This window comes from Phlebotomus papatasi, chromosome 2 (genome assembly GCF_024763615.1).
Source record: "Phlebotomus papatasi isolate M1 chromosome 2, Ppap_2.1, whole genome shotgun sequence".
In the NCBI taxonomy this organism is placed as follows: Eukaryota; Metazoa; Arthropoda; class Insecta; order Diptera; family Psychodidae; genus Phlebotomus; species Phlebotomus papatasi.
In genome coordinates this window covers 64,891,517-64,907,372 of record NC_077223.1, presented here as the reverse complement: position 1 = coordinate 64,907,372, position 15,856 = coordinate 64,891,517, and the positions used below count along the sequence as shown (strand labels likewise).

The 15,856-nt window shown below is 36.8% G+C and overlaps 1 protein-coding gene across 1 annotated transcript; it reads left to right on the top strand.

The window, feature by feature from the left end:
* The first annotated feature begins 1,931 nt into the window (after positions 1 to 1,931).
* On the top strand, positions 1,932 to 14,876 carry LOC129800309 (nuclear valosin-containing protein-like). The gene is made up of 5 exons (XM_055844598.1): positions 1,932 to 2,285; positions 2,423 to 3,280; positions 8,131 to 10,065; positions 14,342 to 14,566; positions 14,637 to 14,876. Exons 1-5 carry the CDS (start codon positions 2,226 to 2,228, stop codon positions 14,688 to 14,690), a joined length of 3,132 nt encoding a protein of 1,043 aa, XP_055700573.1. The 5' UTR covers positions 1,932 to 2,225; the 3' UTR covers positions 14,691 to 14,876.
* Positions 14,877 to 15,856: the final 980 nt, after the last annotated feature.

Sequence of the window (15,856 nt, the reverse complement as noted above, 5' to 3'; positions counted from 1 at the left end):
CCAAAACACATGGCTTTGGAGGAGAAGTGAGGGGCGTGTTAACAATCATTGGATCGACTTATGGGGGTCCCCCGAAGGTCCCAAGTCGCTATCTCTTACCGTTTGGCCTATAGAGCTGGCGACAGTTGGACGGACAGACGGACCAACAGCGTGACATTTCTCAGATCTCGTTTGAAACGTGAAGATTTGTTGACAAAAGTGGTCTCCGGGTTGTGGAAGGTGGAAATTTGGGGGGGGGGGTGAAAAAATCGAAGGATATACTGCTCTCTCTGTGGAGTTCGAGCAGTAGAATACTGCATCACGATTTACGATTTTAAAGGATTATTCGGATTACTAGTCCAGTTGAGGCAAAATTATATTGAATTTTAAATACAAAAAAGATTCATAGTTTCTTGTCTTTTTTCTTAGGAAATCATATAACTTAAACCCGTTTTTCACTTTTTTATATTATTATTTTACTTTTCTAACTAGAAAAACGAGTTGCAGCAAGTTGCAACACGCCTACGCATTTAATTATGATTTCCGAGCGGGGAAATCAGTAATTTGGAAATAAAGAAGACGTGTCGCTTGTTTCGATGTCCACTCTTTTTCTTTCTTTTGATACATGATATTTATATGATTGCTCTCCCTTCGATCTTCTTTGTCTTTTATCAGATAATCTATTTTTAGAATTTTATCATCTTATGACGATTTGAATTTCGCAAGAAGTACATTCCTATTCAAGGTAATATAAACACATAGTGGTTTTTTGTCAATTAAACATCAAAGAGTGATCCATATAAGTCGAAACTGTGAAAGATAAACATTCTCAGAAAAATGAATTCTCAGAAAAAATAGTATAAACATTTCCACATTCTTATGTCGCGTCGATTCAAAAATGAGGACACTTAATATATGATTTATGATCGTGAGATCTAACTACAGTAAACTCTCGCTAATTCGGCTCTTTTAAGATAGGGCTACTTTTTAATTCGGGTAGCGGTTACATTTGAAAAAAGTTTGTTGTCATTTTTCAAGTTTGATTATGATTATCAAAGAATCAAATATGCTCAAATTTGGCATGGTTTGTCTTAGTTTTGATGTGATTTTGCATTATTGAGGGATTTTCATGCAATTTACGTTATATATGAGTGTGTAAACTCAATAACTATATGCACATGAATAAAAAATCGTTGCATTTCAAAAAGGTTGTCGCCCGAATTTCTGTCTAATTCGGCTGACATTTCGGTCCCATATGCCCGAATTTAAGAGAGTCTACTCTACTGTATGAGTGAAACCAGGGGGGGGAGTGACATTAGCTTTGAAAAATGCGACCGATTTTAGTGTATTTCCTTCCCTGTTTTCGTACACATTTCACGAAATATCTCCAAAACTACGTAGTTTGCCACTTTAGGGTTTTCGGTTGCTTCTTCGTTATTAAATTGGCTTTTATTTTGTATAGTATTTTTTTGCTAATTCGTTCTACAATGACAGAAAACAGCTAATAAACACAAAAGTTTTTTCAGCTCGCTGGAAATATATGGGAAACATAGAAAATGTTATGCCCCTGAGTGAAACCTATAAGGAACATGAGAAAAACTGGATTGTCCGAAGCTTAAATCGTCCGAAGGTAGCGTGCTTTCCCCTTGCTATGTAGCCGTAACTGCATTTTTATTTTTTTATCCACTTTGCCATTTGTCGTTAGATTTAAAATTGCTAGAAAGGAAACATTTTTGTACACAGTTGGCAGACTTGATATTCCGGCAATTACAACATTTGTTGTAATTTTAAAGTTAATTGCGAAATATTCTTGGTTAATTCACCCAAAATTACTTTACTATTATCATTTAAAGAACTCTTTATTCGTTTTATCTTCAATTATCTTATATTTTTCCAGGAGTATTTCAAAAATACAAAGAATTTAGCAGAACTTTATTTTATTGTAGCATATTGATTGTGCCAAAACTGCTAGAAATAACTACATACATATTTTTCCTTGTAAAATGGCGGTGTAATGCGGCAATATTTTAAATCTGTGAAAAATTGTCTTTTACGCTGATATTTCGATAATTTGGGGCTTTTAATGAGTTGCCTGGCATCGAGAAGTGTTACTAGAAGTGTAAATTGGTAGAAATTGTTCAATTTGACGGAGTTTTCAGTGTTTTTGACGTTGGAGCGTGTGGCGACAGAAGCACGACGCTATAGTTTTGTTTTTACCAATATCTCAAGTTTTACCGGAAATAACCATGATTAAGAAGGACAAACCCCTTCTGTACGATGCTCAGATCATCTCCCGTGTTAAACAGGTGAGAATTTATGGGGGAATTGGGGGATTCTTCTGTGGCTTTGGGCTTTTTGGGGGATTGAGGTTAGGTTTGGTTGTCAAACAAATTTCTGGGAATAATTGAGGCTCTTTGTATTTTTGGGAACAATTTGGGTGCAGTACCTCGAGGACAATGTGCATCAGACGTATGTGGATGTGGCAGTGATGGCACAGGATCTTCAGGACAAATACAAGGAGTACAATAAGAGAAAAGCCGGACCCTTCCGGCTTCTCGTTGAACAGGCTTATAAGACAGTCCTGCACAGCTATGGCCTGGACAGCAATCCCAGCAGTGACGAGGATGGAGACGTGAACTCAGACCTTGAGTTTATGGATGAGAATCAGTCCAAGCAGCAAGATACCATGAATGACGCCCTGCAGTCACTCTACATGAACAACAAGGGCAACAAACGTGCCCCCGCCACAGCAGTCTCGCAGGGTGACCTGATAAACATCAGCAGTGATGAGAGTGGGGACGAGAGTAGTGTGGCCAAGAAGCATCCAATTCTCGCCAAGGTCACTCCGGACATCATTGTGACGAAGATTCAGAAGCCTACGGAGGCCCCAAAGGCCCCTGCGGTCTCCAAAGCCGCTGACATTGAGCCCAGTCAGCCGTTGGCCAAGAAGAGGAAAGTCGATCATCCGACTGATGCCAGAGTTGAGTCGAATGCCAAGAGTGATCCAAAAACTGTTTATAGGCAGGAACCGAAGGAGCCCGCACTCCCTGAGGCCCCAGACTCAGTGAGTCAGGCCCTGAAGATGCGCAAGAGCAAGAAGGATCCGGCAGTTAAGAGTTCTGGCGTCACTTTTGAGCATTTTGGGGGCAATGAGAAGATTCTCAAGGAAATCTGCGAGGTGCTTCTCTACTTCAAGCGCCCCAAAGTCTGCCGGTACATTGGTATGACACCACCCAGGGGACTACTGATCCATGGACCACCGGGATCCGGGAAGACTCTTCTGGCTCATGCAATTGCTGGGGTGAGTATTTCACAATGAATTTTTACAGTACCTGCCTGAGATTTTAGAACCACTCCAGATTTTTTTTTAATTTCTTTTTTTTTTATTATTTTTATTTAAACTTTACGGACAATGTGTGATTTATTCTACAAAGTAAATTCACAAAAATACCCCTGTATATTCATTTTGGTATTTACTAGAATATTTCCATTAAAAAATAATCCAATTAAACCTCTTTGTAATTTTTATATACTGTAAAAATCCTAAATACAAATTAGAATTTGCAAAGTGAAAATTGAAGAATATTCCTCAAAAGTGATTTCAATTTTCCGTTTGTGAAATTCAATTTGAAAATATGTACTGAAAAGCTCTTTCTAGCATGCCATTATAAAGAGAATTTGATAGATGGCGCTGTTGACTGTATAAATAATTTTTAATAACAGGTTTTATAAGATCAATGAATGGTTAAAAAGGTTCTAGAGAGCATATCCTTCAACCAATTAGGGTAAATTTGGCGTCGTTGCAAAGGTCTTGGAATCTCTGCCAAGTTTGAAAGGGTTCCAAAGGGTTTTAAACCGATTTTAAAGATGTAAGGTTCAGTCAGAGCTTATCTTCTCTAATTTGAATCAAGTAAAAATAAAATTTAAAAAAACACATTTACTTACTATACGGAATTCTGCAACATCCGGAAACTGGGCTAAATCTGTACTCTGCAGCCTGAATTATTCCTGAGATAAGGATTTTTAGAAAATTTTAAGCTGATTTATGAAACGGTTTAAAATCTGATTAAAAATTATTTTCTGTTTGGTTCGAAAAACAATTTCAAAATTTTGTCATGCGCTTCTAAAAAAGTAATGAAATTATTTGTTATTTGGGATTTTCAGACTTTCGCAAACTGGGCTAAAAATCTTTATTCTGAAGATTGTTTAAGTTTAAGAGCTTGAAAGTTGGATTAGAAAGATAACTAGGGGAAAGTACTCTCCATTCGAACGTTCATGCCTTCGAATAATGTGAATTTTTTTTTTATTTTTCCCAAGAGTCTTACACATTTCTATTAAATATTAGTTATCATCAATTGTTTATAATTCCATGATAATTTAGTGTAAATCTCTTATGAAAAACAAAAGAAATTCAAATTATTCGAAGGCATAAACGTTCGAAGGGAGAGCACTTTACCCTATTGCTCAGTTCGTTCCGAAAAAGGTCGTACGTTTGATAGAAGATTTTGTTTAAAAAACGTAACGATCTTTTTCGGAACGAAGAGAGTACGAAAAATGAATTTATTTTTAATTTCCAAGATATGAATATTTGAGATCGTGTGATGAGAAATGATTTTTCGTCTGGACCTTGTGTCTCAAACAATTATTTCAGTTATTGAGTTAATTTTAATCAATTGAAAAATTCTGATTGTGCGTGTATTATCTCGGTAAATTTGTTTCCTAGTCTCTTCCGGCTAAGATTACATTTATTCAATTCAACATGCTATAAAGAAGATGCTGAAGATCTTAAAAAAGAAGTCCTACTATTTTCCGGGCGTTTGTTACGAAGGCTTAGGCTTCTTACTTTCGTCTTAGTAATCTAAGATCTGCTTTAAAAAAAAAAAGAAACAATTAAGCTGCAATCATTTGTTAATGTGTCATATCCATTAGAGCCCATTCAAAAGTTTCGCAATCGAATGGTAATTAGCAGAGATTCTTTACAATCTAAGATCGGACCCACCGGACCCAAAATTTGTTTTTAGGGTAGGGTAAATTAAGCTAATTCAAAACCTGCTCCAAATGGAAATTTTTCGCTACTCCAAATGGAAACATCATTGTTCTCACGAAAAATGCAGTACTAAATTATTATATTTATATATTTTCTATGACCAGGTTTCCTAATGAAAAACACAATTAGGTGACTGTTATCTATTCATTTTGTTTAACATTTAATCTCACATTTCTGGCTAATTTTAGTTAAATTATTTGCTAATCTTTATTTTTCACGGTACGTGAAGTTTTCAAATGAAATAATTACCTATTTCGTGAAGAAAAAGGGATTTTCTGAAGTGTCTGCAAATGCTTCAATAGGACATTTACCCTACACGTTTTGACACTTATAGGTCACGAATATCGATTTTTTCGGCTACGAAAGAAGATATCGTCAGGCGATTTTCGTAAAAAATTATATATCGGGGGATGACATCAAATGGTGATATCAGATCCTTCCCTCCAGTCCCCTTCCGCCTTATTGAACACTCCGCACCAAGATTTGAACCAATTCATAAATCACTCAAAAATCCCCCACAATAGTTAGAAGAGTAATAAAATTGATTTTTGGACAAAAAGTACTTACCGATTTAAAACCGGTTCAAAAAATTGTTAGAAATTCCAAGCACCTTTCAGATGAGCTCAAATATGATACCATTCAGTTAAGAAATACGCTCTCTAAAGCCTTTCTAACCTCTGACCTTCAAACCCGTTATTAGGTATAATTCAAAGGTGTTTTCGTCAACCGAAATGTTCGCCTGGACAACCTCTAAAACATATCCAAAAATGAAAAAGAAATGGCACGACGCGATAGTTTTATTTTTATCAAAATTGCAAAAAATCAATTTTTAGAGAACTTCTGACATAAGATATGTGTACCAAATTTCGGCATAGTTGCATGAACACGCCAAAGTCTTAAGTCTGAAATGTATAATAATTTTAATACAAATAGATTTTTTTGTTATTTCTTTTTACGGAGTGTTGTTTGGAATCATTCTTGATACATTTTAAAATGGAAAAAATATAGACTAGCTTTGAGTAATATTTCGTCCACATTGACTTTAATAGTTCCTTACCCTTCCGGAATTCTTTTAAAGTTTTTTTTCACATCATCTCATTCGTCGAAGTCACATTTTTTGTTGTTTTTTTTTGCATTGTATAATCTCTAGAGTATGCAATAACTAAAAATTAATGGAAATTTGAGGAACAAATTGAGTGGGCGAAATTACAAGCTGGCCGAAATTAGGTACAGTTACCCTATGAGATTACAAGGCCCTTGATATTGATTTTACAAATTTTACCCGTTTAAATGGATTTATCTGTCTTTTAGGGTACTATCACACTAGGATTTTCACAATTTAATTTTAAATTTAATTGACTCAATTGAGCATTATAAGATTTCTAGAATTTACTTGAAAATTTTCACAGCCCGGACACATTTTGAAAGAAATTTGTTCAATTTTAAATAGTGCCGCCGAGATTTTTGATTATGAATTACTCCGGAAAATGTGTGATAGTGGTTATAGTATTTAAAATGCCTTATAAGTCACTTATCTGTTATGCAAAATAATCCCCAAAGCCAGAATTAAGGGTTGTAGGCAAGGGGTCTCATGAAGAGAGTCTCATACAGTCTTGTTGAAAATCTGTGTGAAGTCATCCCAACTGCGATTCTTTGACACAACAATTTCCTTCGAATGGCTTTGGATGAACTTAGCAAATTACTCCCAATATTGAAGTTTCTCTCGTGTACAAGTTTATCACAGTACTTATTTTATTTTTTGGCCACAAATAATATTAAATATGAGTAAATAAATTTAATAAGAACAATTTGGTTGAAAAGGCTACTTGTTTAACTGCAATAAAATTGAAATTAATGATCAATTTTAACATTTTTAATTTGCTGAATTCAAATTTAATTGAGCAACCACATTTCTGCAATTTTACCATTTTTAAATGTATTTTTGTAAACCAAGTAGGGTCATTTGCCTAAAGCGAGACAGTTTGGAAAGTTGGACAAAGCAGTGTGGAATGTGAGACACCTCCTTAAAAACTTGATAATAAATCAATTAAATATTTAAATTTATGATAAAATTAAAATTCGATCGGATTAGAATAACCATCAAATGTGCAAGTATACAGAGAAAACTCTCAACATTTGATTTTCTACATATTTTATATGATATTTGGTCCTTAATATTACTATGTCCAACTTTCCAAAAGTTTTTGTCCATCTTTCCAAAATGTGGTACTTTTTAATTTCCGTAATTTTTTTGATTATTCGGTTGCAATATTTAATAACAACTGTTAAAATTCTGTTAAAATATTTGTCAAAGAATCCCATGATACAAAAAAATGGTAAAAAATAATTATTTATTCAGTTTAAAAATGGATTTGAAATTGAATTTTTTTCTTAAGTGTCTCGCTTTCCACCATTCGCCCTATAACTTTATATCAATAAATAAGCGAAAATCTATCAATTCAAATGATTTTAATGCAAAATAACGCTTAGGAACAATTCATCTGAAAATTAAATTGAATTTACAAATTGAAAAAAAACCTAGTGTGATAGCACAGTTGAAGACTTTGTTTGAACTTATTCTTTGGGGAAATTAAAATCGGTTTAATAAAATTAGAATTATGGTCCCATAAGTACCAAAAAATGACAAAAAAAAAACATTTTTATGTGGTGTAATTCTTCAGGCAGTTACTGTAATAATAATGCATATTCTGCTATTTCGTATCTTTCCATTCCTTTTATTTGCGCTCCCATTTCAATTTCTTTGTTCCCTGTTAAATCCGGGATAAAAAAAAGACGAGAAGAATCCCCAAATTCTTTGCATTTCAATGAAATCCGAGATGCCACGGAAGTTGAAAAGAAGACCTTTTGAGATAAACCAAAATATAATTAATTTGACTATCATGATGCTTATGTGCTCTGAGTTTGGTAAAGTGGTAGTATCAGAAATCCCTTGTGACCCGATTTATCCCAATTATTATCTCCATACCTGAAGAAGGAGACAAACATCTCCGAAATGTCGTGTGAAGTAAAAAATGAATAAATCCAAGCATAGGTCATGGTTCCGTGTTTAAAATCTTCATCAAAATAATTAATTTCCCTTGCAGCAACTCAAGATTCCAATAATGGAAGTAGCTGCTCCGGAATTTGTAACTGGAATTTCGGGAGATTCCGAAGCGCGTATCCGTCGGATTTTTGATCAAGTGGCATCTCTGGCCCCGTGTGTTCTCTTTATTGATGAAATTGACGTGATTTCTGCCCATCGGAATAATGCACAGAAGGATATGGAGCGTAGGATTGTGGCACAGTTGATTATCAGCATGGATGGTTTGAGTAAGATGCCCAATGGGGATCAAGTGTTGGTTATTGGGGCTACGAGTAGGGTTGATGTGCTAGATCCGGCATTGCGTAGAGGTGGACGATTTGACATGGAGATAAGTCTGGGGATTCCGGATCGAGAGGCCAGAGCAGATATTCTCAGGATTATCTGTGACAAGATGACACTTGAACGTCCATTTGACTTTGATGCACTGGCAGCTCTGACACCGGGATTTGTGGGTGTAGATCTGGTGACGCTGTCAATAATGGCAGCTAGGGTGGCTTTTATGAAGGTGATCATTGCCAAGGAGGGCAAAGCATTCCTGCAGAAGTATTCGAAGATGCACGAGAAGAATGCAAATCTCGTGCCAGTGGTTAATTTGACAGATGATAATTTGATGGATCATTTTATGGATGTGGATGATGTGACATCATCCACGAAGGAGGATAAAGTTGAAGATACTCCTGAGATTGTTATTGATGATGAAGATGGGCCGGAAAAAGTCAAGGAGCCAGCGCCCCAAGAAGCCACTATTAAGGAGAATGGCAATGTGGAGAATAATGTTGAGTCGACAGAAGGAGTGGAAGAGAAGAAGGATGAACCAATGGATACTGCCACAGAAAAGCCACCTGGAGAGGTGGAAGAGGAGGCTAAGAAGCCAGAGGAAGCAATTATTGAGAAGGTTCCCGAAGAAGAAGAAGTGCCAGTAGTTGTTGAGGAGAAGGAACCAGAGAAGAAGCCAGAAGAAAAGGTACCGGAAGAAAAAGTACCAGAAGAAAAGGCCCCTGAAGTTGAGGTTCCGGAAGAAAAAGTCCCTGAAGAAGTTGAAAATGGGGATGTAACTGTTATTGCAAATACAGAACCTGCAATAGATATCACAGAATCCCCTGCTAAAGTTGAACCAGAACCAGCTAAAGTTGATACATGCAATGAGGAGAAAACTGAGACCAATTCCACAGAAACTCTCGCCGAAGCTCTCCTCAAAGATCCAAAGTTTCGCCTTCAACTGTCACTCACGGAGATGATTAATCTGCTCAGCAAAGAAACATCCATTACACTGGCTGACCTGAAGGATTTCTGCATTACCATGGAGGATTTCCAGGAGGCACTGAAGACAACACAGCCCGTTGCCAAGCGTGAGGGATTCATTACAGTGCCCAATGTTACGTGGCAGGATATTGGTTCACTCTGGGATATCCGGGAAGAGTTGAAACTCGCCGTGACGTCATCTGTCAAGTATCCGAAGAAGTTGAAAGCTCTCAAGTTGGAGCCATCGTGTGGGGTTTTGCTGTGTGGACCACCGGGATGCGGGAAGACGTTGCTGGCTAAGGCAGTGGCCAATGAGGCTGGAATCAATTTTATCTCAGTCAAGGGTCCTGAGCTGCTCAATATGTACGTTGGAGAGAGTGAGAGGGCAGTGAGGCAGTGTTTCCAGCGAGCCAGATACTCAGCTCCATGCGTCATCTTTTTCGACGAATTCGATGCACTCTGCCCGAAACGTTCCAGTCGAACGGAGAATACAGGAGCTGCCCGAGTGGTCAATCAGCTGCTGACAGAGATGGATGGACTGGAGGATAGGAAGGGAGTTTTTGTGTTGGCAGCCACTAATAGGCCAGATATGATTGATTCGGCCGTTTTGCGGCCGGGACGCTTCGATAAGATCCTCTTCGTGGGCATTCCAGGCACAAGTGATCGCGAAGATATCCTCAGGGCACTGACAAAGGTGAGTTGTTTTTTGTTTATATCTCAGCTCAAATTTAAAATTTTGGTTTAAAAAAAATGGAGTGTGTCCCGGATAAAAGGAAAATGGTGTGATATACGACAAAATTTTAATAAGGGAAAGTGGTCTGCCTTTGAATGCGGCAGCCTTTGAATATTGTAATTTTTTCATTTTTCTTTTAAGCATAAATTCTTTTCTATTAACTATTAGATAGCTATTCATAATCTTCATAAGTCATCAAAAAATGAAGACCCTTGCTTATATTTTCTAGGTGCTAGGGCAAAAACGAAACTGAGCTCTAAACTGTAATTTTGATGTTCCACAATTCATGTGTTTTTTCATAATCAAAATAATTTTTGGAACAAATCTTCTATTGTGAGTCATAGAAGGTTATTCTTGGATGGTATTTCTCCAAATACATTTTGATTCAGATGAGACAAATTTTGTGGGTGATAAAAGTTTGCAAATATTGCTCTGCGGCAGCCTTTGAATCTTAATGTTGTGTGCCTTTGAATCCTCTCTTTCCATACATTGACACATCTGACAGCTTCCTGTCCGGGAGCAGAATAGAACTCCTACTTTTGTTTGACGAATGTCATACAAATATTTATAACATGCTATCTTGCTCCGACCAAACTGACAATTGTCAACTTCTATGGCGTTTTCTTATAAATTTTCTAGTGAAAAACAGTGCTTCAGAAAAATGTAAAAATGTTGTTGTATAATGACTTTTGACTACAGTGGTGGTTTTATTGAGTGCATTAGGGTTCATGCTAATCAATTATGGGCCGTTTAATGTTACAGCCCTAATATTCTCAGTGAAATATTAAGATTCAAAGGCTGCCTCAACCACATTCAAAGGCAGACCATGCAGGCTGCCTTTGAATATATCGACATCACATTTTTAAGTTCCTCACCAGGAAAAACTGAGGACTTGCGAGTCCTGAATGGGGTAAGCATAGAAGCTTAATGAACAGGAGAATTTTTTGGTGTAGTGCAAAGTAAAACTCATGTTGTAGTTTACTCTGAAAAAAATCTCAAATTTTGAACATCATTTTTCGTTCAAAGGCAGACCACTTTCCCCTAATATAAATTTGAATAAGCTTGTGAAATTTAAACAAATATGAAAAATACCAAGTTCAACCTTTTATTGTAGTTACAGACCGAAAAAATTTAATTGGTCATGACAGAAAAAAATCGGCAAATATTGCAAATATTCCCCAAGAAACATTTCCTCACCAAACTAGAAACTTAACTCTTTCCGGACCACAAGTAAAACTCACTTTATTGTAAGTCTTAGTGGTCAAATATGATACTTTTGTAGAGAAAGAATTTTTTCCTCCTCTGGGAAATTGGAAAACTCATGGGTACTATCGTCCCCAAAAGAACGAAAAGGAGACAAACTTCAATTTTTCCAAAGTCAATATTATCGATTTTGTGAATTATTTTTCCGTCTCAAAGGACTCCTTTACAATGTTGATCACTAAAACAAGAAGAATTAGTGACCAGTATCTTCTGGGATGTCCAGGAAGTGCTAAAAAAGACACCCAGCTCCTGCTTGTAAACAGATTCCTCATAATATTTTACACATAACACTTTAAAACACATTTCTTTCAATACGATGTTATTGTAGACACATTAAGTCTTCTCAAAAGCATAAAAGACACTTCCTGGATAATCAGAATTCATTAAAATCAAGAAGAATAGGAAAAACAATCTCCCTCGCTGCCAAATGTCAAAATTTTCGGCCATATTGGCAAAAATTTCGCTCCTGCTTGGAATTTTCTTACAAGGTTGGTGTCAAAAAGCAAATGGCGGGCATTGGCGGGATAACCTTACATTTGAGCTCTAGATTTTTGGGAACGAGAGTACCCATAAAGTTTGAACAATTTTTTTTGAAAATTTAAGAAAAAAATATTTTTCGAATTTATGTAATCTGTAATTGTTAGTTATCATACTTATTGGCCCCGAGAGGTTTTTCCTTATTCGGGTCTAGAAATATGAAAAAAGTCACAATATCTGCAAGGAAGCAGAAAATCGAAAATTCACGATTTTTGACCAAAAATATCTAAGCTCAGGAGTTAATTAGGATCCTGCAAAAAATATCCTAGATTTGGACATCCTTATAGTTTGTAGTCATCCACAAGAATCGGATTTATATCGATTCTAGATAGTCTAAAAAAAATTGTTGTTTCCATGGGTACCCAGAGTCCCAAAGGAGACGAAAGAGTTAAGTGTTTTCGTGGATCACAAGGATTAAAAGCAACGTATTTTACTGCTTCAACTCCACCGAGAGAGTAGTATCTCGATTTTTTGACCACCTAAAATTCCCACCTTCTAACCCCTCGGGAGACCACTTTTCTCAAGATATCTTCACGTTTCAGACGATTTATGAGAAATGATGTCACGCTTTTTGTCCGTCTGTCTATTTGTGTGCTGTGCGTCCGACCACGTCTAGAGCCCGAAGGATTAGAGATAGAGACTTGGGACCTTCGAGAGACCCCCCATAAGTCGACCCTGAGACCATTAAGACGCCCTAATTTAATCTTTGATATGTTGTAGAAGTTGGCTAGGCGAACATTTCGTTAATATACGAAAATACCTTTGAATCATTCCTAATAACGGGTTTCAAGGTCAAAGGTTAAAAATGTTATCATGTTTCAGCTTGTTGGAAAGGTTTTGGAATTCCTGACAAGCCTGATTCCAATCGCTGCTGAAACAGTTGTGAACCGGTCCATAACCGATAACAAACTTTTATCCGAAATTCAATTATATTACTCCTAAGATATTTTGGGATATGTTTTGAGTGATTTATAAATTGTCTTGTCAGAATATAAGTCGATTAAGTCATTTTTTTGCAAAATTCGTTTTTTTTCGGCTTTTTGAGTTCTCCTTGACGTCTTCTACATTCCTTGTGAATGGTATACCGGAGAGTTAATTATTACCAAAATCATAGTTGTTTCAAGTCTTGAAAATCAAACGTTTTGCCTTCCTTTTTTCAACAACTGTTTACGCACTGTTCGAAATTCGAATTCGAAATGAAAGAACAGCTTCCGCTACAGCGGTGAATAGTGTGAACATGCACTTTAGACTTTCGGTCAATTATCGAATAGGTTTGGCTTGGCGTTGGAGTGGTTTTGTCTCTTCGAAATGTTATACTGAACAGAGCTATTCAGTGGATTCACGGTCGAAATTTAATATTCCAAAATTGTCTCGGCGAAACGGTTTGCTTTCTATTTGCACATAATGCCGTTGATACTTAAAATGTACCCAAGAAATATTACAGTAAGAAACTGTCAAATGAGTTATTGATTGATTTTATAAATGAAAAGGGTATATTGGCTCCGTTCAGTAATAACCGTAATAACCTTTCGAAGAGACAAAGCCACTCCAAAGCCAAGCCAAACCTATTCGAAAATCTAACGGATGCCTAAAGTGCAAGTTCACGTACACGCCGCTTTAGTGCTGATTGTTGTGCCATTTCGAATTTCAGTATTCTTGTTACTTCAATCGTCAATAATATCAACAACAGTGTGTAAACGTTTGCTGCAAAAAGTGAATTTTAGTGTAGTTTTGCGGAATTTCAAGATGGCAGAACGTTTAAACTGCAGTTTCATAAAAATAAATGTTCTTTAGATGAATTTGCTCACATGCTCCCTTTTGTGTATCTTCTCGGTTTAATCGTTCGAACTTCCAACGGGTTTTTAGGTAAGTTCAGTCTGATACACTTTCGAATCGGTAAGGGAAAAACCTAAACAGGCGAGATTATGGACTTCTTTTCTTATAACAAGGCAAAGACTGACACATGTTGATACTCGCGAGTTACTTCGAAATTTGAACAGGAAATACTTTAGCTACCACGCGGACGAAACCAGTAGTAAAAATGTATTTTTTTGGCTTTCGAAACCGATTTTCGAATATTTTTTTCTTAGCGTCCATGAGCGCTCGGATTATCATTATTATTAAATGCGAATATACTGATAGAAACCTATTACTGACGGAATTAGCCTGTCCTAGACCTATCACAAGTATCTATAGATGACACGTTCGCCTGGATTTCTTTCAAAACATATTCGAATATGCAAGAAGTCGGTGGAGTAAATTTCGAAATAAACTAAAAGGGAAGAGAGGGGAGTAGAAAATTAAAAGGAAAAAAATCCTTCGAAAGGAGAAAAATCATCGACTTATGTGAGGATCGCTGAAGATTCTAAGGCGTTATCTTATACCGTTTGGTCTTTAGATTTTAGATCAATATTTGCGTTATTGCTTTGCTTTACAGAATGGTACAGAACCTCGTCTTGCTGACGATGTGAGTTTGGATATATTGGCGATCCGAACAGATGGCTACACAGGTGCAGATCTGGCTGGATTGGTCAGGCAGGCATCCGTGAAGGCTTTCAAGGAATCTCTAACGACAGACTCTGACGATTCCGATGACATTAAAGTCACCATGATGAACTTCATGGAGGCTTTGAAAGAAACCAAACCATCAGTTTCGGCAGAAGTAAGGACGTTTTTTTTCTAAACTTTTATTTTAGTGCTTTTTTTAAAACATATTTTTGGGGGTTTTTCAGGAGAAAGCTAATTACGAAAACCTTCGGATCCAGTATTCGTCGCAATCGGGGTAGAAATGTGGCCATAATGGAATGAAGTCTTTTTTTCGAAAATGGAGATACAATTAAAAACAAAAAAATCAGATGAATTTCTTAAGAAGCAGAATTTTTCGTGAGAGTGAGAACATTTTGTTGATTCTAATGTGAATCTTGGACACGTCACTGAAGACAAATATGAAATAAAAATTGAATCATTTGGTATTTTTGAGTTTTTTTTCTTAGTTAGGGAAATTTTGGGCGTTGCAAGGAAGATTCGGTTCGATGCAACTAGTTGCGCGCAACTAGTTGACATGAAAAGTAGTTTCATCTTTATTTTGGGCGCGGAAAAGGGGATTTTTCTGTGTTGAATTTTGGAAATAGCAGAAAGTATCTAAAGTAGAGAGAGGGTGGCAATTTATTTCCACTGCAATTTGACCATTTTAGCTTGCGGGAGCATCGAGACAGGCAAAAAAAATCTGTGATGGGGGAGAGTGTTTTTGGGATCCACCCATGCCAGATTGATTTTGTGGCTGCAGGCTAGAGAGCGATGGAAGTTGTTTGCATGCAAAATATGCGGAAATCCACCCACATTCGTTCCCCACAACAAACTAATTTTCTCACTGGCGGTGGTAAGGGGAGGAGAGTTGAAAATAAACAGTTTACCAAAAGTTTTATTGCTGGCAAAAACGTGCCATTCTTCGGCTCGCGGCGGCAAAGTGGTTTAACACTTGTTTCCGCCACTCGACTTGAAAATTTGTTGCGAGGGTGGATGTCATGATGGAATCATCCCCATCATTAGCTGTGTAAAAAGCATTATTGTGTGCCTCCGCTTGGGCGGGAAAATTCATCCCGGGGGGCACAAAAGGGAGAAGGACTCTCTCACCTCGACAGGAGCTCAAGTGTTTTGCATAAAGTGATGAATAAAATATGAATGACAAGAGTAATTAAATTGCCAATGTGTGTGCTTGTTGATTCAGGAGTGGGGTAGGGGGATGAAACTCTTAAAATTCACATGATTTTCCCATCGTATGTGACCTCCAGGGAATAATTGAATTTTCCACCGTAAAACTGTTTTGTGAATTCCAATCTAACCACAATATTACATACTCAGCGATGAATTTCATCTCACTCAAGCTGAGTTCCAAAGTAGCTAGATTGAAGATTGCATAATAAATAATATTGCGGGCATAAAATAACAGAGA

Bases quoted from the DNA above. Each gene is read 5' to 3' on its own strand.
- LOC129800309 (XM_055844598.1), top strand. From the start codon at position 2,226: ATGATTAAGAAGGACAAACCCCTTCTGTACGATGCTCAGATCATCTCC. The intron at 2,286-2,422 runs GTGAGAATTTAT...ATTTGGGTGCAG, and splicing joins TCATCTCCCGTGTTAAACAG to TACCTCGAGGACAATGTGCA. The intron at 14,567-14,636 runs GTAAGGACGTTT...GGGGTTTTTCAG, and splicing joins AACCATCAGTTTCGGCAGAA to GAGAAAGCTAATTACGAAAA.